At 33.3% G+C, this 22,021-nt stretch overlaps 7 protein-coding genes and 1 non-coding gene across 8 annotated transcripts; 4 read left to right on the forward strand and 4 right to left on the reverse strand. All coding sequences in view use genetic code 12, as the record gives it.

Moving 5' to 3' along the window:
- Window positions 1-81: 81 nt before the first annotated feature.
- CD36_20050 (glutamine amidotransferase, putative) lies at window positions 82-984 on the reverse strand (the record flags this gene model as incomplete). Its single annotated transcript, XM_002418439.1, has 1 exon — window positions 82-984. One exon carries the CDS (start codon window positions 982-984, stop codon window positions 82-84), a length of 903 nt encoding a protein of 300 aa, XP_002418484.1.
- Window positions 985-2,476: 1,492 nt separating this feature from the next.
- On the reverse strand, window positions 2,477-3,097 carry CD36_20060 (40S ribosomal protein S8; the record flags this gene model as incomplete). The annotated part of the gene is made up of 1 exon (XM_002418440.1): window positions 2,477-3,097. One exon carries the CDS (start codon window positions 3,095-3,097, stop codon window positions 2,477-2,479), a length of 621 nt encoding a protein of 206 aa, XP_002418485.1.
- Window positions 3,098-4,020: 923 nt separating this feature from the next.
- On the forward strand, window positions 4,021-4,233 carry CD36_20070 (diphthamide biosynthesis protein, putative; the record flags this gene model as incomplete). The annotated part of the gene is made up of 1 exon (XM_002418441.1): window positions 4,021-4,233. One exon carries the CDS (start codon window positions 4,021-4,023, stop codon window positions 4,231-4,233), a length of 213 nt encoding a protein of 70 aa, XP_002418486.1.
- A 448-nt stretch (window positions 4,234-4,681) lies between these two features.
- tRNA-Ser (AGA) lies at window positions 4,682-4,763 on the reverse strand. The gene has a single exon. It is a non-coding gene; the product is annotated as a tRNA-Ser (tRNA).
- A 6,083-nt stretch (window positions 4,764-10,846) lies between these two features.
- On the forward strand, window positions 10,847-12,685 carry CD36_20080 (myb-like transcription factor, putative; the record flags this gene model as incomplete). Its single annotated transcript, XM_002418442.1, has 1 exon — window positions 10,847-12,685. The coding sequence occupies one exon, from the start codon at window positions 10,847-10,849 to the stop codon at window positions 12,683-12,685; it is 1,839 nt and encodes a 612-aa protein (XP_002418487.1).
- A 784-nt stretch (window positions 12,686-13,469) lies between these two features.
- Window positions 13,470-16,280, forward strand: CD36_20090 (vacuolar protein sorting-associated protein vps35 homologue, putative; the record flags this gene model as incomplete). Its single annotated transcript, XM_002418443.1, has 1 exon — window positions 13,470-16,280. The coding sequence occupies one exon, from the start codon at window positions 13,470-13,472 to the stop codon at window positions 16,278-16,280; it is 2,811 nt and encodes a 936-aa protein (XP_002418488.1).
- A 1,731-nt stretch (window positions 16,281-18,011) lies between these two features.
- On the forward strand, window positions 18,012-20,882 carry CD36_20100 (peptide-n4-(n-acetyl-beta-d-glucosaminyl) asparaginase amidase n, putative; the record flags this gene model as incomplete). Its single annotated transcript, XM_002418444.1, has 1 exon — window positions 18,012-20,882. One exon carries the CDS (start codon window positions 18,012-18,014, stop codon window positions 20,880-20,882), a length of 2,871 nt encoding a protein of 956 aa, XP_002418489.1.
- Window positions 20,883-21,072: 190 nt separating this feature from the next.
- Window positions 21,073-21,924, reverse strand: CD36_20110 (splicing endonuclease, putative; the record flags this gene model as incomplete). The annotated part of the gene is made up of 1 exon (XM_002418445.1): window positions 21,073-21,924. The coding sequence occupies one exon, from the start codon at window positions 21,922-21,924 to the stop codon at window positions 21,073-21,075; it is 852 nt and encodes a 283-aa protein (XP_002418490.1).
- Window positions 21,925-22,021: the final 97 nt, after the last annotated feature.

Below are 22,021 nucleotides of genomic sequence, written 5' to 3' on the forward strand. Positions count from 1 at the left end.
TATTTTTATTTTAAAGTATTACTATTATTATTGTTATTATTGTTGTTGTTATTGTTATTTTTGCCTCTATATAACCTCACATTAAGTTAATAAAAATTTTGCAATCACTTTACCAATTAAATCACCTTGATTATTTAAACTATTAGTTTGGTATTTAAATTTTTCATATTCTTGTTCATTAAATACACCATGTTCAAAAGAGTTCTTTAAAATATCCAATTCTATTGGGGTAGTAAATTCTGGATGACCTTGGAAAGTCAATAATCGTATAGGACAAGTTTTGGTGGTTATCATTCCTTGAATATTACATTTCACAGTTGATCCAATACTCACCATGTCTTCAAATCCAGTAATTGTTGGCAATCCATGGATTATATCTTGATGAGACTCAACTAAATTCAAATGATCTAATAATACTTGATTTTCAGGATTGTCGTCGTTATTGTTATTACTGTTATCCTTTGGCGATAATAAAGCCGGTAAAAATGGAGTGTTTTCTATTTTGAAAATTTCTTGATTCAATTCAATAGTATGGGTTCCTGCTTCCCAACCTAATTCATTTCTACCAATTTTACAACCTAAATTTTTGGCCAATATCTGATGACCAAAACAAATTCCCACAATAGGTAATTTTGTTGATAATTTAAATAATGTTTCCACAATAAATTCATCTAATTTGTTGATCCATAATTTTGAGTTATCAAAGGCGTCACTTTTCGACCCACTCAAAACAACCCCAGTAATTAGATTTGCCGAAAGATTGTGGTTTAATTGTTGATATGCTTGAGATAATTGTGCTTCGTCATCAGTACAAAGTTGATATTTAATCATAGGATAGTTGATTTGGGCACGATTCAAAAGATCAATTATATTATCTCCAAAATCACCATGTTTATCAGTGACATTTGGAATGTAGGATTGTAAGACTAAAATGGCAATGTGTTTTGTAGTTGTTGTTGTTGTTGGTGGTGACGATGAGGACATGGAGTATTTGGATTAAAACGAATGCTAAATCAGTATATATGTGTATATAAGAATAAAAATAAATAAATAATAGAGTTTATCTGGTTTTATAAGAAAGAAAAACTAGACAAGAAGGGAAACAACAATTATAGTGTTGAATGTGATCAGGTGTAGACAGGGCCAAAAGATAAAGGAAATAAAAGGTACAAACGAAATACACAATGGACAGCGAGGGTGAGGAAAGAAAATCCGAAAACAAAACAAAAACAAAAAAGTATTAGTAGTGTTAAACTTGACAGCGAGATAAACTTAACTCAATTTAGTTCACTCAGAACTACAATAACAATAACGGGTCAATAATTAAGTAAGTAAATGCAACAAAGCTGTGGCTAATGTACTCAGAAAAAAAATAACCCAAATCAGTCAATCAATCAATCAATCAATCAATCCTTTTTCTTCTTTTCTTTTTTGGTTGACAGGTATTATTTAGAAACAGCGGGGTAGTTCTTCATTGGACAGTACCTCCTTTCCCCCACCATATTAGGATGTAAGAGGAAACCATTCACAGAAAACAAGTGATTAGTTTAGAATTGTGTAGAGTTTGATTTGTGTGAAGAGGTAGAATTTATTGTCGTGTTTAAATTGACACTTTCTTCTTTTTTTTTTTTTGTTAGGGCTTTATAAACATCTGCAATTTCCTACCAAACTGTAGCCAGACATCGCAGGAATTACACGTACAATACTCGCAGAATAATCGTGGTAAAAAGACGACTAGTACACCAGAAAAAAAAAAGACCCGAATCCCACTACCACCCACTATAAAAAAATCCAAAGACAAAAAAATTTTTCAAGTTTTGCAAATTTTTTCTTTCTCCTTCAACTCAATCAAACTTTATATACTTCCATAAGGATCAATTAGTATGTTTTATTTATTTATGTTTATTGACTTTCTATATTTCAAATAATTTTTTTTTTAGATAATGATGAATCAAATGTTTACACAGACCTGTACTGAGTGGACGAACGGTTATGTTAGTTCATTTGAAGGATAACGACATGCCTCTAGCTGATATTTTTATTTTCCCCAAAAAAATCTATTTGTCATATATACATATATACATTGGATTTGAATTATTGTTACTAACAGTTTTATTTCAAGTGGTTATATAGTATGTTATAGTTCAAGAATAAATTCAGTTAAATTACCAACAAATTATGATTCAATTGTAGAGCAGAGCACATTCTTATTTTTGGCGATGCACCATTGGTGTTCCTGTCACATAGCCAAAATTTCACAAGTCCGTACTTTTTTTTTTATAATATTAACTAAATAAAATACATGATATATCCTAAATAGGGATTTCGTGGTGTCATTACTCTAACATGTGTATCTCCATTATTGCATATATTTTATAATAATCGAAGACTAAAATGCTATGAAAAAAGAACCCATTCCCCAAGAAAAAGATATTATATAATATACTACTATTATTCCTCACCTCAAATAGTTTGTTTATTTCTTAGCAGTTAATCTTCTCAAGTAGAAGGCCAATTCTTCACCTTCCAAGATGTAACCATCACATCTACCAGATTGACCTGGTCTTGAAGAAATGACAGCGTATAATCTACCAGAACCGAATTGAGAGTCAACAGCGGATTCAATGGCAGCAGCACCAGATCTAGCAGCCAATTTTCTTTCGACTTTTCTTGATCTCTTGGCATCGGCAACTTCAGCAGCGTGAGCAGCGTGAGCACCACCCTTCTTTTTACCTAAAGTAGCACCGTAGTGGTTTTCGTACCATTGTCTGAATGGAGTAGCATCAATTTGAACAACAGCAGATTTGGTCAAGGTGTTGGTTCTAACCAATTCGTTATTAGATGGATGGTAAACGACACCAGCAATTCTGGTTTTTCTGGATACACCTTCGGAACCCCAAGAGAAGTTACCGGTTTCAACTCTCAAAGCTCTGAATTTTTGGTTACCACCTCTGGTTCTAACAGAGTGGATTCTTTTTGGACCAATCTTGGTGTTGGCTGGTTGTCTACCTAATTCGAACTTTCTCTTCTTTCTGAATTGGGCTCTTTTGGCACCAGTGGCGGATCTTTTGTGACGTGAATCTCTAGAAATACCCATTTTTACCTATAGCAATGTTGTTAGTAAACTTTGTTCTATGATGGAATCGCATTCCAACTAAAACAAATAATAGGAATATAACCAATTAGGAAAACTGTATTTGCAAAATTTTTGATTCCTGATGGAATGCTTTCAGTAATGGTTTCCCAAAATTTAATCAAGTTATCTTCTCTTCAATAAAGTTGCTGTAGTAGTAATGGTGATAGTTGTATTTTAGAAGATGATTCCATTTAATTGTACAATATTTTGAACTTGGTGAATCTATTCTAACATAATCTCTTATTCCTTGTTCTTTTCCCATTCATATCAAAATATCCATTATATTCCTAATCATTGGTAATTCATATTATAGTTGATAGTACATGTTGTCTTTACATACACTCTTGTATCACTGTTAATTGAAAGAAGACTGTAAATAAAACTTCTAAATTATGAAAAATTTTTTTATTTTGTTAACTGAGTGAGAAACCAAAGAGAAAAAAGAGCTCGCTCAGTCCAACAGTACTAGTATTGTGTGTGTTACATAGAATTCCACATAAGACTATGTGTGCGTGTAGCATTAACCAAAAAAAAAAAAATACTATGAGTGCATGTGGTAGCGATTTACATAGTTAAGTGCGAGATTTTATTGTGGTGAATAGAAAATAATACTGGGCAATACAAGAGCCTGTATATTGTTTGCCCACGTGTAAACAAAACATCACAGGGCTAAAGCCCTAATTTTATAAATTGCTTTTTTTTTTCTATTATGGGCTGCATTTATTTAATTGTATGACGCAGCTTTGTGTTACGTGACCCCGATGTCAAAACAGAAAGAAAAAACTATTCAAAACAAAAATAAAGATAGAAAGGTAGATCTTTGCTAAAGCCATAATCATACCCACACATAGCTAAACGTTCATTTTTGGAGAAGTAAAGGAAATATGGAATCAATATATGACGAAATAGAGATTGAAGATTTTACATTTGATCCAGTCCAACAAATATTTCAATACCCATGTCCCTGTGGTGATCGATTTGCCATTAGTTTATATGACATGCAAGAGGGAGAAGATATAGCTGTTTGTCCTAGTTGTTCATTGATGGTTAAAGTGATATTTGAACCTGAAGATTTAGAAGAGTATCTAGAAGGATGATAAGGTTTTTTTTTAAAAAAAGTGTTGTTTATGATTTCAATGCAAGAAAAATGAGATGAGATGGACAATGAAGATATGTATTTGATCCGTTGTGTTAATGTTTAGGATTTCGACTTGAAACGAGATAAGTATCAGGTTCTTGACTGGGTCTCCACTCAACTTTGTCAGAGTACAATCAACACATACCAGGATCAGGATGTTTTTCAAATAGTTGTTGGATGTGATAAACCAAAAATGTATAAAATTGGAAAAGCCACACGATCAAGCTTCATTCAAGGCAAGAATAGTAAACAAAAAGCTAGTGTTGGAACAATATTTGGGTTTTATAAAAACAAAATATTTACATAGGGAGTTTTATATAGATTTTTAATATCAAAAAGTATTCACTTACATCATGGTAAATATTTTGTTTTCAATTGAAAATTCAAAAAAAGTTGGAAAAAAATAACGACAACTGCAGGACTCGAACCTGCGCGGGCAAAGCCCAAAAGATTTCTAATCTTTCTCCTTAACCACTCGGACAAGTTGCCAATTACGAAAATTTGAAATTTCATGTATTATTGAGAGGATTAAAACCCTTAAAAAATGATATCTTGTGTAATCGGTTTTCATTCAAGTAACATCTGTATTTCTTTCAAGTTACTGTTCAATTTCAAGCTAGCATTAGAACGGCAGCTTTTAAAGACGGTTTCATGTTTATAAAAATAAAGATATTCTTAAAGCATAGAAACAAACTTCATTAATTTGTGGGTTGTTCCTTTTTCTACACGTTTCCAAAGATTAATTTTTGCTTATCTGTAGTTTTGAGATTATGCATGAACTAGTAGTGATATATTGGTATTACTTTTACCACCACCTGGCTGGGTGATGGGGAAAAGGGAAGAAAGCAGGCTAGGTTGTTTTTGCTTCTTTCGTGCACGATTAAAATATAAATTATCGGGACATATCAACCACATCTTTATTGTGTCAAACCTTATAGATAAGAAATGATGATAGAAGACGTCATAAAATATTAATAAAAACCATCATATATTACCAACATTAAGATTTTAGCCTTTTCTCCATTTCTTTTGAGATTATTTTCATGGATTCTCACAACCTCGGGTATATCAAGCATGGAAAGAAGGTAAATATAATGTAAGAAATCGTACTTGCGTTATTTTTTCTTTGGCCGTGTCTGGTGTATTAATAGTAACTTTTTGGATTCACTATTTTTTTTTTCCCATATTTGTACCTTGAATTCTGACGGTGCAGATGGAAGGTGAATTTAACTTTTATGTTACGATTTTGTTACAGATTCTTGGTTATTGAAATTGAAGTTTGATAAATAGTTATTGTCAAACTTCTCTTTGTGTATTTCAAATGAATTTGTTCAACTAATATTACAACTACCAGTAGTACCAATGTCGATGCTTTGGATTTTTATTTTGCTTTGGTTAATAAGAAAAGCTAATTTTTTTGTTTGGCAACTACTACGATTCAATTGTGTAGAGAACAAGAAATATGATCAACGTCAATTGTTTAAAATTTCAAGTTTAGTTCAAGATTAAATGTTTAAAAAGTAGAATGGATTTAGACTTTTTAGAGTTATCATCGCCACTACTTCGTGAACAACAATGAAAACATCCAAATAGTTTGATCAAATCAAATTAATTAAATAGATATTGGTACTGTTATGAAAGAATTAATTTGGCCTAGTCAACTGTATGGTTATTGGAACCTAAAGGCGGCTTTTTTTTTTTCAAACTATTTTTGTATTAATTTTGGATCGAAATATTTTCTCAGTCTTTTTTTTTGCCTCGAAAGGTTTTCGATTTAAGGAATTTTATTATTATTTGTAACAATGAACCATAACAAAGTTACGTAAGCGCACTTACTTGAACAATTTAGTGAACATACTTTCATTTCCTACCGTAATGGATATTTGTTTTGTCTTTTTGGATTGGCTATCAATAGAGAGAAAGAAAATCAAAGTTTGTTTAATGCTTTACTGTGGGAACGGAATTATTCAAACTAGGTACAAATACTAAAAGATGACACAATTTCATAACCAGTCTTTTTTTTTTTTTTTTCTTTTTGTCTTTCTTTTCCCCCCACTCAATTGTTGTTCTGGTACTAAAATCATCCTAAATCTTATATTTGTTCTGATATCATAACTATCATTCTTATAAACGAGAAATGCTTCGAACAAAAAGTTTAAATCTACAGTGTCATATTTCCATTTATTGTCCCGACAACCAAAAAAAAAAAAAAAAACATGTTCTTGTTTCGGAAAGTTTTTCGGAATGTATTGATTATCTGTAAACGCAGGAAAAGAAAAGTTAATGCAAAATAGTTGAAGTTGCAGATTTTGGTGAAGGTGGTATGAGTTTGATGAAAAATAAGAAACATCCATATTTGTGCGTCAGTATTCAGTTAAATTGTCAAACGTTTGAAATACATATTTACCCATTATACTCTATCAGAAACAATATCATAATTGAAAGCATGAAAGGGCACTTTGAAAAATTAGACAACCGTAGAGATACTTTTTATTAAACTGTCACTAAAACCGGTTACAAAATACTGCAGAAGAGGGCTTTGCTACAATTCTTTTTTTTTGGGGCGGGCAGAAAACTATTTTTTGCAATATTGGTTAAAAATAGAGAAATGGATTGTTTTTCCATATTAGGCATAAACATCCCAAAAAAACAAAAGTGCCCCAAATCCAAATTTCGGAAAGAAATTACGAGCTTTTTCTTTTGGATTGAGTTGATTATTATCGATGTCGGAATTGAATAATTCTTTAAGGTATATTATTATTGAATGCCACGTAACCACTTGCTTGTCTCACAATTTTAATTATTTTTTTTCTTTAACAGGTAAACCAATTTCATTTGGGTACAGCTTATTGTCCTAAACTTATCCGTATTAAAAAAAAAAAAAAAGAAAACCTCACAAATTGTTCATATCAAATAACAATGCTCTATCATTTGTCAGAAGGTAATGGCTAAGTACATTTTCAGAAGCTGTATGGTGACTGTAGAATTCTTTTTCTTTTGTACCGAGGGTGGACCGACCGGCCTGTTTATTTTAACTGCTCCGGCTCGAATTGTAGAAAAAGAATGTTTTGTGCCAAAGTTCTAATTAAACACTTTGTGTCAGTGGAAATAAATACCCGCAAGTAAAAACATTACACAAACAAGGATAATTTGTTTTATTGGAATATGTTGCCCTGGTGAGTAAGCACACACAAAACAATTCCATTGTGAACGCAAAATGCAATAGTTTGTTTATTAATTTTAGAGAATGCACTAAATAAAAAACAATATACATCACACAATACAGTATTGTTAGCTCCTTAGTCGTTGTCGTCGTTGTTGTTGTCGTCGTTGTAGTATGTTATTAGGTCGATTAAAGATGAAATTTTTATTGTTTAATGGAAAAATCCAAGACAAGAGAAAAAAAAAAGGGATTTTGTGAATGAAAACTATTGGATGTAATTATTCTAATCAATCAAGCTAATTCTTAATACGTGCTTAATGAACTTACCGATATTCATAGAACACCCCTTGAGTATGATCAGTCCAACCCAGTCCATGCAGATATTTCTTGACACCGATTTTTTTTCACGCCGTGACAAATAATATACTTGCAGTTTCAGTTGCGTTTGTAGATGCATCTAACGTACATAACCATTCAAAACGTTCCGTGACGTTAAGTTAATTTAAGATAGTTCAGGCGAACAAAAAACTCAATAACCAACAGCAAAATAGTACCCACATGTGATTCTTAAATTTCATTTCAACCGAAGTATACACCTATGAAGTGATACTGTGATTAGATATCGGGTTGAAAACTACGAGGAAGGGAGAAATTAGATCATTTTTCGGATCAAGGATCAAGAAAAAGTCAACATTAAATCCGTCTCGGAATTTTTTATTTTGTGTAAGTATGTCGTTGCGGCGGGGGTAAGGAAATACCCGGTTCTATCTATCCATCTATCTAATAATTAAAACAAGGAAGGACTTATAAATGGTTGATTGATCAATTATTCTCCTCCATGTATTTGATTCTAAAGCACACTTGAACAGGTATACCTTTTTTTTTACAAGTGTTTAGATAACTACGTAATGCAATTTTTTTTTTTTTGAGTATCCTTCTTAGATGATGACGGTAGTACTGAGGGGTAAATTGATGGAAACAGATATCAACTTGAAATTTATACGATAACGAACAAACAAACGGACGAACGACAGCTGCAAGTTCAACATCAGGGAGATTTTTGCTTAAACAGATTGGATTAAGATCGGACAAGACAGGAGAGAAAGAACATTTCTCATTATGCACGATTTCTTGTCCTCACAATTTTGCACAACATACACTGACAACCTTCTAGATCATCAAGAAACCACCACTTTTACATCAACATGTATTGGAATTTTGCAATAAAACATCAAAGAGCATTGATATGAGATTCAACTAGATGGATACAGAAACTACAGATCAGTAACATAATGCATTATCGTTGTTACTTTCTCTTGCTCAAACTGAAATTACACATGCATATACATACATGTAGCTTATTTCTTTGTCAAACTTTTTGGAATGACACAACTGCCATCAACAACAACAACAATAATCATGACAAGCGCTTATAGTTCAAAGCTTTTTGAGTTTTTTTTTTTGTTGTCTTTGTTGGATTGTTTTTTGAAATGTAAGATTCAAATCGTACTTGTTGTTGTGGTTGTTATGTTAAAATTCTTGGGTTCAAAAGTGAATCTGTCGAGTACCTATTTGGGAAGTTTACTGATACATTTCAAATTAACCTATTACACGCAAAATTGACTTTGTCATCAGTACAATTGCCTTTTCTAATTCAGTTCTTTCAACAACAAAACATAAAAATTTATAAATTAGACTTAGACTGTAACTAGCATTTCCAGGTATAAAGATTCTCAACTTAGTTTAGATTTTACTTTGGTTGCTTTGTTAATTGTTAGAAAGATAAAGTTATCTATTTTTGTTGTTAGTGAACATAGTTTATTATCAAGAAAACAACAAGAGTTTCATAGTTCAAAATGCGTGGTGAATGATAAATGCACACAGGTTTAAAACTTATTTAGAATTTCATTTAGCTCGATTAGTCACTGCTTCCCATTATTGTCACAACTAATTGACTACTCTTATTTTTGAAATGAATAAACAAGGAGAAACAAAAAAAAAAAAACAACTTTCTTCTTTAGCTTAATGGAAAATTAAGGGTAGAAGTAAGAGTTGGCTGTTAGGTAAATTATTTTTTTTGGGGGAGATTTCTGGATTGGTGGGTGCTAGAGGAAGAGAGGAGGGTATATGGTAAAGGTCTTTGTGATGTGTATCTCTGCCGTGGGTACCTCATACGTTTCAAATTTTCTTGTTTATCTATTTTCTTGTTTTACCATTTTGTGCATTCAAAAAATAGAAAAAAGTTTTTAATTAACGTTAATCCACTATTGTTACTATTCTTCTTTCTACCATTCAAAACGTTTTCTTGCCACATTAACATACCTATAAACCCGCACACACATTGGTCAAGTATTTCATAAGATGTTTTCACTTCCAATAATGGTTTGCAATTAGTTGTTTCCTAACCAATAACCATCCAATCTTTCGCTAATAATTAGTTTACCTAACTTACTTTGGAGTTTGCACAAAAGAAAGAGTATCAAATAAAATATTTGGTCGTTATGTTCGGTTAATTTGAAACCAAGATTTCAATTGTCTAAAGCAGGAAAGATACAAAAAAAAATTTAAAATATACATCACAAACTTATTGTTAGAATACTTGGCACCCCCGATCTACCCATCCGCTCAACCATCACTGGCAATATCACTATTTTCCCATTACAATTTAAAATGACAGAAAAAAAAAAAAAATAGAAACAAAAAAAAAAAAGGTTTTATTTTAGATGCAGATTGTGGTGGTGGTGCTACTACTGCAAGTTGGACTAAATGTATAGTTTAGGTTAGTGTAATTTAGTCTTGGTTTTGTCACTCTTTTCCTCTTACAATCGTTCTACTAAAGTAAATGAGAAAACACAATACCTGAAGGGAGCGGAAATAGCCATTTATGCACAAGGGGGAAAAGAAACAGTCACCAAAGGGCAAAACACACAACAACAACGACAATCAGGTCAAACCCACAAGAGGAAGAAAAAGAAGAGGACGAAAGAAAAAAAAAAAAAAAACTATAAAACTCTCACGAAATATCTTCTAAATCAATCACACCTACTTTACCACAACCTTACTCACCATACTACTATACTACTACTAGTACACATCACACACTACACATAGCACATCACTTGACCAATTCATACACATACACACACACACACAAACAAACACCATCCAGCCTATCCATCACACAACTTCAATAGGATTTTATTTTACTTCATTCTTTCTCTCTATCTTTTCTCATTGTTATTTCAAAGAAAGAGGAAAAAAAAAGGAAAACTCTCGGATAATATTTCCCCCCCATTCCACAAATAACAACCGGTTAAGTGCTAGTCTCACCACGACCAATCTATTATCATCGACATTCTTTTTGTCTTTTACTTTTTTTTTTTTTCTTTGACAAGAGCATATCCAAGTTATGTTTAATAAACCAGACCATTATCCACCACAACATATCAACCGGTCTCACCAGGATCCAAATTTACATCATCAACCGTTCAATTATCCACATCAATACAATGGGTTGCCACCAATAGGAATGATGATACAACTGAATGCTCATTACCAACCTCAAGCTCAACCGCAAGTACCGCAACCTGCAGCTATATCTCATGGTCAACTTCCTCTTCATCTCCAACAACAGCAGCCACCATTAGCACAGCAACAACATTATATTCACCAACAACCAGTCTTCCACCAAGCTAACCATGTGGTAACACATGAACACAAACCAAATACCAGCCCTAACCATAAACGAGGCCCATGGTCCCGCGAGGAGGATGAAAAATTACTCGATTTAATCAAAGTTCATGGTGCTTCAAATTGGGTTAAGATATCCAGCAGCCTTGAAACTCGTACTGCCAAACAATGTCGTGAAAGGTATCATCAGAATTTGAAGCCATCATTAAATAGATCTCCTATTACTGCAGAAGAGGGTGCCAAGATCGAGAGATTGGTTGCAATTCATGGTAAGAAATGGGCTGAGATTTCTCGTCATTTGGAAGGACGTTCTGATAATGCCATTAAGAACTGGTGGAATGGCGGTGCTAATAGGAGAAGAAGAGCAAGTTTGGCCACCACAACTCTGATTCTCAATGAAAGTAATTCAAACGTCGGAGACCTTCAGAGACAATCCCCAACCTCAGAAACTTCCACTATCAATTCTGACGCTGAACTGACAAATAAAGAAGATTCTACTCATAATAAGTCGGTATTACCTCAGCCACAACCACAGCAGTCGACTGCTAATTATCCACCAGCAAGTGCCCCTGCTCAACCATCATCAATTTCTTCTCTGTATCAACCCCAGCCATTTCAACATGCACAACCACAGAGATTGCCTAGTTTCCATCAACTACCCCAAATTGCATTTAAAACATCCATGTTTGGTAAGGACAATGAGAAAAACACTCTTCCAAGTTTATCTAAATCATTGCATCCAGACTCCTTTTCATCATCAACCCCACCACCATTAGAAAACAATCAAGTTGCTGCTGGCAGTTCACCATTAAAATCAACCAGTCATAGATCGGCAAGTTTTGACATGAATTCCAATGTATTGCCACCCATTTCTCAATCTAATAAGAGAAGATTGATTGACGATCAATTTGGTCGTAGACATTCTAGTGTTTCTTCAACACTTTTCCATAATCAAAAAAATGTATCTCATCCTAATTTACTTCTCGTCCATTCTGCCCGTACTTCTGTTAGTGGACCTAGTGGAAGTACTTATGGACCTGGGTCCCCATCATACAATGGATCACCATTACTGATGAGCACAGCCGCATCAAGAAACAATTCAATCACTCATTTTGAACTTATCAACAATTCAACGGTGCTTTCAAGAAGATCAAGTACGTTTAATTCTGATTTTTTCCCTAATCCATTAGCCAAGGAAAACAACAATGGCATTGACAATAGTGCCAATAACCATAAACGACACGAGTCACAAAATTCATCTTTTAATTCTCCAATGTTGACACCACTGACAAGGTTTTCGGTGTCTTCCATCACGTCAGCACATAATTCAACTATACACAATTACAATTCTTCTTCTGTGACATCCCCTAGCACATCGTTTAAAAATGCATATTCGGGTAGTAGCACATCAATAAATTTACCAGTTGAAGAGGAGTCAGAAATTGGTGTTGATAAACATAAAACCAATGAACCCAACAGAGATGAAATTACAGTTGAACAAAACGGTGACGAGAATATTGGTAAAAAAAGAATGGCGGTTTCTTCATTACTTGATTAATGGTAATACCTAGTTTTGTACATTGGTTCCACCTTATTATCAACTTCCCCAACTGCGACTTGTAATTTTATGTTTCCATTTCTTGCAATATATTTGTTTCCGATATCTGTATATTTACTTGTTACTCATTGTCAAATGTTTTATTATTTTTTTTTTTTTTTTTTGGTTTCTTACATAAGTGATTTGAATTGTCTTGTTGCTGTATTAATTTTGTATTTTATTTGCACCACCAACGTTGGTAGACTTTAGTTGGTTTCTAACTTGTTAATTAGTTTGCAAGTTTTTGTCAGAAACAGGAGAATCAAGAGTTATTGAGTGGTAGACTTTTTCGTTTGTATATTTTTACTTTTTTTTTTTAATCTTGATAATTTTTTTTAATAATGTGATAGTATAGACTACATAGTCGAAAGCCTGGAATTCATGTTGAATATAGAACTTGAACAGTTAGCAAAAACATACAAATAGAAAAATGAAAGTACTTGATTGTAAGAGGTGCTGGAATGAGATGTAGATTTACAACGCTAAGTCCTCCTCCATAGTTCTTGATAAATTACACCAAGAAGAAATTAGACTCCTGAACTGATTGTCTTGCCAGACAACCCGAAAAAAACCCAACCAAGACGAACAAACAAAAAAAAAAAAAAAGGACAGAACAAAAGCCCACTACAACAACAGTAATAATTGACAAACTTATTCAAGCAACACTAGATATCAATCCTTTTGTCATTTGACAGCCATATAGTTTTACTTTGACTTTGATTTTTACAATATATTTCTTTGTATCATGCAATTATCAGCGACAGAACAAAATTCGATACTTCAAAGTTGTATCGCCAATATCAATCAACAATCTAATCTTATGAAACATGATTTGAATGAAAATAAATTATTGCCAGCTTTGAAACATTGTTCCAATTTTCTTAATGAATTACGAACCAACTCATTGTCTCCAAAACAATATTATGAGATTTATATGTTAGTTTTCGATTCATTAGAGACCTTATCAACATATTTGCTAAACTCGCATACAGCAAGACAAAAGTCAAAGCATAATGAGGCTAAGGGCAACGATTCTATCAACAACGGGAAGACAGAAGATAATGGGGAAGGGGCATCGGTGTTTTTAGCAGATTTGTATGAAATCGTTCAGTATTCAGGAAATATCGTGCCTCGATTATACATGATGATTGTTATTGGTACAACCTATATGTCGATTGAAGGATCGCCGAAAAAGGATTTAATGAAAGATATGATAGAAATGTGTCATGGAGTGCAACATCCAATTCGTGGGTTGTTTTTACGGTATTATTTATCTCAACGAACAAAGAATTTATTACCCTTCCAAAACCAAATAGATTTTGAAGAGACAGTGGAATTTTTAATCAAGAATTTTATTGAAATGAATAAACTTTGGGTTAGGTTACAACACCAGGGACATTCATCAGAACGTGAATTGAGATATCGTGAACGGAAGGAATTGAAGATTCTTGTTGGATCAAATTTAGTTCGTTTATCACAAATTATCGATGATTACAATGGAGATGCCAATTATTCTGCAATTGAATATTATAAGGACAAGATTTTCCCCACTATTACTGAACAAATCATTCAATGTCGTGATCATTTAGCTCAAAGCTATTTGATTGATGTTTTAATACAAGTTTTCCCCGACGATTTCCATTTCGCCAGTTTGGATAATTTGTTGAACCAAGTGTTTGTTAATTTACACCCCTTATTGAAGAAGAGTGAATTGGTACAAACTTTAATTGATAGATTTATTGCTTATCATAAATTCTCCAGTGACATGAATCAATTATCAATAGAAGAAACTGGAGGCAATGCACTGGAAATCAATGTTGATCAATTGTTTCAATCATTTTGGCAATTTTATAACAAATTAATTACAACTGCAGACCCCCCATTACCACCAGAAGAACATTCAATGCTTTTGCAGTCATTCATTAATCTTTTATTGACTTTTGAACCAAATGATTTCTCAAACCTAGATATTATTTATAAATTTGCTGAAGAAAATTTAGCGACTCAAGGGAATAATACCGAAGTTGAGCAGGAAATGTGGACGCAATTGTTGCTTGTCCCTATATCACATTTCAAATCAATTAAAACTTTATTGTCGTTAGAGAACTTTTATCAATTTTATTCCAAATTGGACAACAAAGCTTTACAGAAGCAAATAGCCATTGCAATCATCGATAGAATTTTAGAGATTGCCAATGATAATGATAAAGAATTATTGCACAACACTGATGAAATCGATGGAGTTTTCAAATATCTTATGGTATTAATTAAAGTGTCACCAAGTAAATTAAACACGGCTAAGCATTTGGGGGTCACTAAAACGATCAAAGTAAACAATGGCGAGACATTAATTACTGAAGAATTTCTTGACACTCAAGAGAAGATTTGCAAGTTAATTCATCTTGTTGAAGTTAGTGATGATCCTATTAAAAATGTTTCTAATTTGATGTATATTAGAAAAAAATATTTAAACAAAAATTTCGAGAATATCATTTATACGTATCCCACTTTGATATCGAAAATTTTATTCAAATTGAAATTAGCTGGCTATGTTAATTTACATCAACGAAAGAAAATGAAAAATGATACGGTTGATTTACAAATCACATCAAATTTCAAAAATCTATCGGTGATTATTGATGAATTGTATCAATATCATCAAGAATATTCTTCTGAGTTGATCCTCAACATCTATTTAAACGTTGCTACGGTTGCTGATCAATTGAAATTAGAATCTATATGTTATGAATTGTTCAACCAATGCTTTGTCGTTTATGAAGAAAACCTTATCTTGACACCTCATCAGTACAAGACCTCATCAACAACTACTCATATCGATCCTCATGATTCACTTTCAGGCGGGTCATTGGCTTATGAATCGGTGTTATCAATTGCCAACACTTTAGTGAAAACAAGAAACTTTTCCAAAGAAAATTACGAGAATTTAATCACCAAATTGACATTATATGGTTCAAAATTATTGAAAAAACAAGATCAATGTCGTGCAGTGTATTCATGTGCCCATTTATGGTGGTGGAGTGAAACATTGTTACCTCCAGGTGAGAAATCACCTACAATAAGTGATGATAAAGATGAAGCCAATCTCCAGGATAATAGCGACAAACCTAAGGAGTCTGATGCTGAAGCTGAACCAGAAGTTGGCTCCAAAGGGGAGCCTGAGTTAGAGGAATCTAATGATGAACTTGTATTGTATCGTGATCCTAAACGAGTATTGGAATGTCTTCAAAAATCATTACGAGTTGCAGATTCATGTATGGATCCGTATCTTTCCCTTAAGTTATTTCTTGAAATACTCAATCGATGTATTATTTTCAATGTTTATGGCAACAATTTGATTGATACTCGATACATTAATGGGTTGATTGATTTGATAAATACCAATATTGATAACTTATCCGACGACAAGGGTCATGATGAAGACTTTGACGATAATGTCACTGCAAGTGAAGATAATAAAGAGGCAGTATTGTTGAAACAATGTCGCAGGTTTCTCAAGCGAACTTTATCATATATTTCAGAACAAAGTTTAATTTAAAGGTAACATAAGTGACAAGTTGGCCATACACGATGAAGATATAGTTTACATTCACAAACATAAAAGTTGTGTAGTAAAAAAAAAGAGATTATCATCAACCAATGATCCATCTCTATAGTTGTAAATATATAGATATGATATCATGAAAAGTAGTTTGCTGGCTAAATAGTTAAAACAAAATATGAAAGTTTAAAATGTAGAGATAGAGTCGGAATAAGAACCGAATTGAGAATAGGAGAAAAATAGAAAGGTGTGATATCAGTATTTGAGAACAAGATGGGAACGTGGTGGTGAAGGGAGGCATAATATGGGAATGAATGACTGATGTGTGAAAGTCTAATCGCCACAGACTTTACGGGTTTACTAAATTAACTACTACTACTACTACTACTACTACCACGCTCACATGAACATTAAGATTATATCTAAAGCTTAATTAACTTCTTTCATATACTGTGTAGCCATCAGAATAATAAAAGGATATTCATTGTTTGAGCCAACTTAAAATTATTGGTGGAAATGAGAAAGAGACGTATTTATGTATTGTTTTTGGTAGGATAACTAATAAAGAGCATCATTGAATTAATTTGAGAGTTGATCAAACATGTTTGCTATAATCGTTTTTGTCAGTAATATGTGCTTTTATGGGTCTTTGATGTTAAAAAACCCAGCAATCATCCTAACGATAACTCCGTTGCCCTTGTGTGGTTGACACGGAGTTACCAGTGAGTAAAACTCTAAATTGAAAACACTTTACTTTATTACGATTTGACTTTTGAAGGGAGACAAACAAACAGATGTAATTAGAGTTAGTATTAAGTTGAAAGGAAGTGTGAACGGAAGCGATAAAGTAGTTGCAACTGTATATCTATCTTCGATAATCATTGAATAAAATTTGTATTTACCTCTCAGCCCCCCAATCTGGTAACAACAATAACTACTGGTTGTATTTGAATGGAAACCTTGGACGGCAAAACAAAGACAAGTAAAAACTCTATTTGGGATTGCCACAGTGAAAATTCAACCAATCAACAAATACCAAGAACTTTATTCGGAGATCTTCTATAGACAGAGATTGATATTTTCGTTAGTTCATCCCCTATTCCAAACAAAAAAAAAATAGATTTCAAAGCCTTGTTAATATTATGTAAATAGACTTTGCCATATGTGGGATTTTTTTTAATCCATATCTCTTGTTTCTTTTTCCTTCAACTCATCCTCTATTCCCACTGACAATACAACGATCATGTTAAACTGTAGTATTGATGATTCTTGTATGGGTTCATGAATTATCCTACCAATAAGTAAGCATAGCTAAAAAATAAAAACAGATCAATTGTTAGTAATTGCAAAAAAAAAAAATATTCTCAATCTTTGCTGCGGCCACAATGTACATCAGAAAAATAATAATTAGGGATGAAGAGGAAGAACGCAGCTAAATATTATTGAGAAGGGATTTTTGTTTTAGCAAATTTGAAATCCCGTCACGTAATTTTAAGCCCACCCGATAATAATTTCTGAGGATTAAAACCAATGGTTGAAACAAAAGCCTCAGTTGCCATAATTATTTTATAAAACTAATCCTCTTATTTTATTATTCATATTCACTTCGACTTTAAAACTTTAAATATAATATATAATACCCTTTCAATTCTGTCACAACTGCCACCACATTTCTTTTGTTCATTTGATTACTGTTAAGTTTAACTTTCCATTTTTCCAAAGGTAATCATGTCATCAACAATTCCCAGTGAAGACAAGAAACCTTTATTGGATTCTGAAATGGAACCCGACGTTTCTATTGATAATAACGAAGTATTACCACCTTATTCGGACAATGAAAAACATCAGTTATTGCCTGATAACGAAAAATGTGACTTGGAGGCAATTCCAACAAGTTATCGAGTAACTCGCCATTCCAATAAATTCAAAAGATTTTGTCAAATTTTATCATTATTTGGCGTCCTTTATTTGGTAAACTTTTTATACATCAATCGTAATGACTTTTCTCATGGAATGTCATCTTATTTCAAATTTAACTGCAGCTCCTTAGCTTCGCAGCAACCCCTTCAAGAAGCTAAACTTGACCATCATCCAATTTTCAGAAATTTGATTGATGTGGTTGATACTACATACTCTGGTCAACAAGAAGGCAATGACACTGCTAAAGAAATCATTTCTGTCACCAATCCATATACACCTAATCCTCGCTATGGAGAATCATTGTACACCACGACTTTGATTAAGAACCATAAGTTTGCTAACAGTTGGAACCAACCGGCAATTGTCAATTTTACTGCTCCATCAAACATATCCTTTGATGCAGTGGTTTTAACTTTACACACTGAAGTAGACGGTGTACAATTTGATAGATTGGCTAATTTGTTTGTTGATGGTATTCAAGTTTGGAGAACTTCAACTATTGAACCTGGTGGTCGTAAAGTATTTAGTGATTTCAAGAAGGATGTCAGCAAGTATTCCAATCTTTTCAAAAAAGAAAACGTACAAATCTTATTCCAATTGGACAACTTAGTTACATCCAAGTTGACAGGTATTTTCGATGTTACTTTAACCGCAGATTTTTACAAGTTCCACAGACACCCACACCACCATGATGGAAGAAATGAACACAATGAAAAACGTTGTGGTCATGATGATAAATTGAATGAGTTCCATGATGAACATCAGGATCAAGGCTATGAAAAAGAATTTAATGATGCTTTTGACCATCAAAAGGGTGACTTCCAAGGAGATGAAAAAGACCATCATGATGAACCTCACAAAGGAAAGCATGATAAAAATAAGCACCATAAAGATAAGCACCATAAAGATAAGCACCATAAAGATAAACACCACAAGGACAAAGATGGAAAACACAAAAAACCCAAAGAACCAGAGCATCCACCACACGAACCAGGTGACAAACCACCTCACCATCCACCACATGAACCACCTCACCATCCACCACATGAACCACCTCACCATCCTCCTCATGAACCACCACACCATCCTCCTCATGAACCACCACACCATCCACCGCATGACCCAGATCATCATCATGGAAAATACCACGAAGAACGTAGAATTTTCACTGAAGCCAAACCTGCAGATGTGATTTATCCTTTGACTTTCAACAAGAACCCTAATCAACCTCCAGTTGTTTACCTTGCATCCAATAAACTCTCAGTCAATTTACCAAAAGTTACCAAAAACACTACACGCTTGACGCTTTCGATTTTCACTTCTGGTAATGCCGCTGATGAATTTTGGTACACCAATGTCGTTGACAAATACAAGGATATTTTTGCTGATAGTGGTAATCCATTTATTGGTAAAGGACCAGTTAGAGTAGTCAATGTTTATTTCAATGGTGAGAAAATTGCTGCTCAAACCCCTGAACCTGTCATTTTCACTGGTGGCATTTCACCGGCTTTATGGTCACCTGTTGTTTCATTCAATGCATTCGATGTACCTTCCATTGATGTTGATGTCAGTGGTTTATTGCCATATCTTTGGGAACATCAAGCTATCGAAGACAAAATATTGGAGATTGAAGTCAGTAATGGGTTGGGTGAAATCGATAAGGACACCACTACTTCAGTAAATGAAAATTGGGTTACATCTGCTAACTTATTAACGTACCAAAATGACCAAGTTATTGATGCTACTGGTGAAGTCATTAATATTGACCATGAAAGTTCCGGAATTGTTCTTACAGTTGCACCACCTTACACCCGTTCATTACAACAAGTCATTGATGCTTCCTTCAGTGCTCAATTGATCAGTCAAGTCAGCTTGACTTTGAAAAATAACAGAACTTTGAATACAACTATTAGTAGTTATTCCAAAGCTGAAGTATCAAATGTTCAAAGCTATTCCCGTTCTGGAGATATCCAATCTATTGTCCATGCTGGTCGTTCTTCACGTTCGGTTATTATTCAAGACAACGATTCTCCAGTGTCTAAAGAGGTTGCTAAGCACGAATCTAAACACCACAAACCAGAAATCCCAGATAATACTATTTCTATTGTTAACATCACATTGAATTACCCATTGGTACTCCATTTGCAACAAATTTCAAAAGACATTGGTTCTGGCGATAATTTTTTCGTTGATTATGATGTCAAGTTGGCCCATTCTTCATCAACTGACATTTCATTTGGTGCTATCCATGGTAGCGTTCATACAACTGCTTCTCAAAATGGCACTTCAAGATTTTTCTTGTCTTCAAAAGGTAATCATGGGTTTGGATCAACTTTTAGCAAGTACAAATCAAAGTTCAAGTTTGGTCCACATGAAAGAAAGTATAAAAGAATTGTCAATGCAGTCAATGGAACCATTGTTTTAGACAAGTCCAAATCAGGCGAAGAGGATGAACATGGTAAAGCTCATTTGTCTTCGGTAATGAAAGCAATGGAAAATATGTCAGTTTACAAGAATGCTTCACAAATGTTACAGAGCATTATGAATGCTTCAAGAGCTTCTTTTAAAGGATTTTTTGGTGCCAAGCCTGGATGTCACGGCATGAAACACCATGAAAATGTAGATGACCATAAAAAAATGAAGCATAAGATGAGAAAACATGTATCTGACGCTCATTAAGATCGGTCCTTATTTAGTTTAGGGGTTTGCTACTTGTTTCGCTTTTATCCTTTGCTTTTCTTTATTACAATACTGTTGTTCCTGGCAGTAAGTTTTTATATTTCTTTTTGTTTATACTTTACATAAGTTGTTTTTATTATTGACAAGTACTGTTCTTTTTTTTTTTGTTTCACAACATCGCAGAATAAAATTAACCAAAACCAGCCCATTCTATAGAAAAAGTCAACGGCACAGACTCATCAAATAGATCACATAAAGCTTCATCGTTTAGTTCCTGATGTACCTTATCCGTTTCTTTATCATAGCCCATTATAACCAAATTCTTCTTAACACTAGTAGCCAATCTTCCACCCACAACAATGTCATGAATGTCAAAAAACTCGAATCTAACAATCGAATAGGAATGATAACGTAAAGGATCTCCTGGATAAATAACCAAGTCACCACCAAATTTTATTCCAGGGTTAATAAAGTAACCTTTGTTTTGTAAATAACTGTAATACTTATAGTAGGTGATAAATTTGTTAATCAGCATTGACGAATCCTGTAAATAATTGGTGATGTAATTGTGAATCCTCAATTGATGATGTTTGGCTAACTCTAAATTATAATCATTATCTGAATTAGGCGTTGTTATCAAATTACCTTGATAGTTGTTATTTTTGATATTTCCCTTTAATAATTTAAGCTTTGCTTCACGATATGTTAATTCATCAACTAAAATAGCTTTATTGTACTGAAGTAACCAGATCACTTCCCAAATTATTAACTTAAGGGGAACAGAAAGAAATATATTTTGTTGTGGATAATGTTGCAATGTCCCCATCAACACACCAAGTATATTGTAATCATTGCGTAGAGTCTTTATATCATCAACATTAAATACCAAAACTTCTGGTTGGTGAGAAAGATTAATGACTGGTAAAATAATTGGGTTTACAAAATTATTGTCAGTGGTAGTAGCTATAGGCTTATCATTATTTTCCATTATAAGAGGTGAGACCAAACTGTTGCTTGAAGGTTTCAAGAAAAACGAAGCCATATGTTAGATCGGAGCATTTTTTTTTTTCTCTTCTTCACACAGCATCGACTTGTCCTGCAAAACAGTTTTTTCTCTCTTTTGGTTAGTGATGTTGTTG

Source organism: Candida dubliniensis, chromosome 2, assembly GCF_000026945.1.
Source record: "Candida dubliniensis CD36 chromosome 2, complete sequence".
NCBI classification, from domain to species: domain Eukaryota; kingdom Fungi; phylum Ascomycota; class Pichiomycetes; order Serinales; family Debaryomycetaceae; genus Candida; species Candida dubliniensis.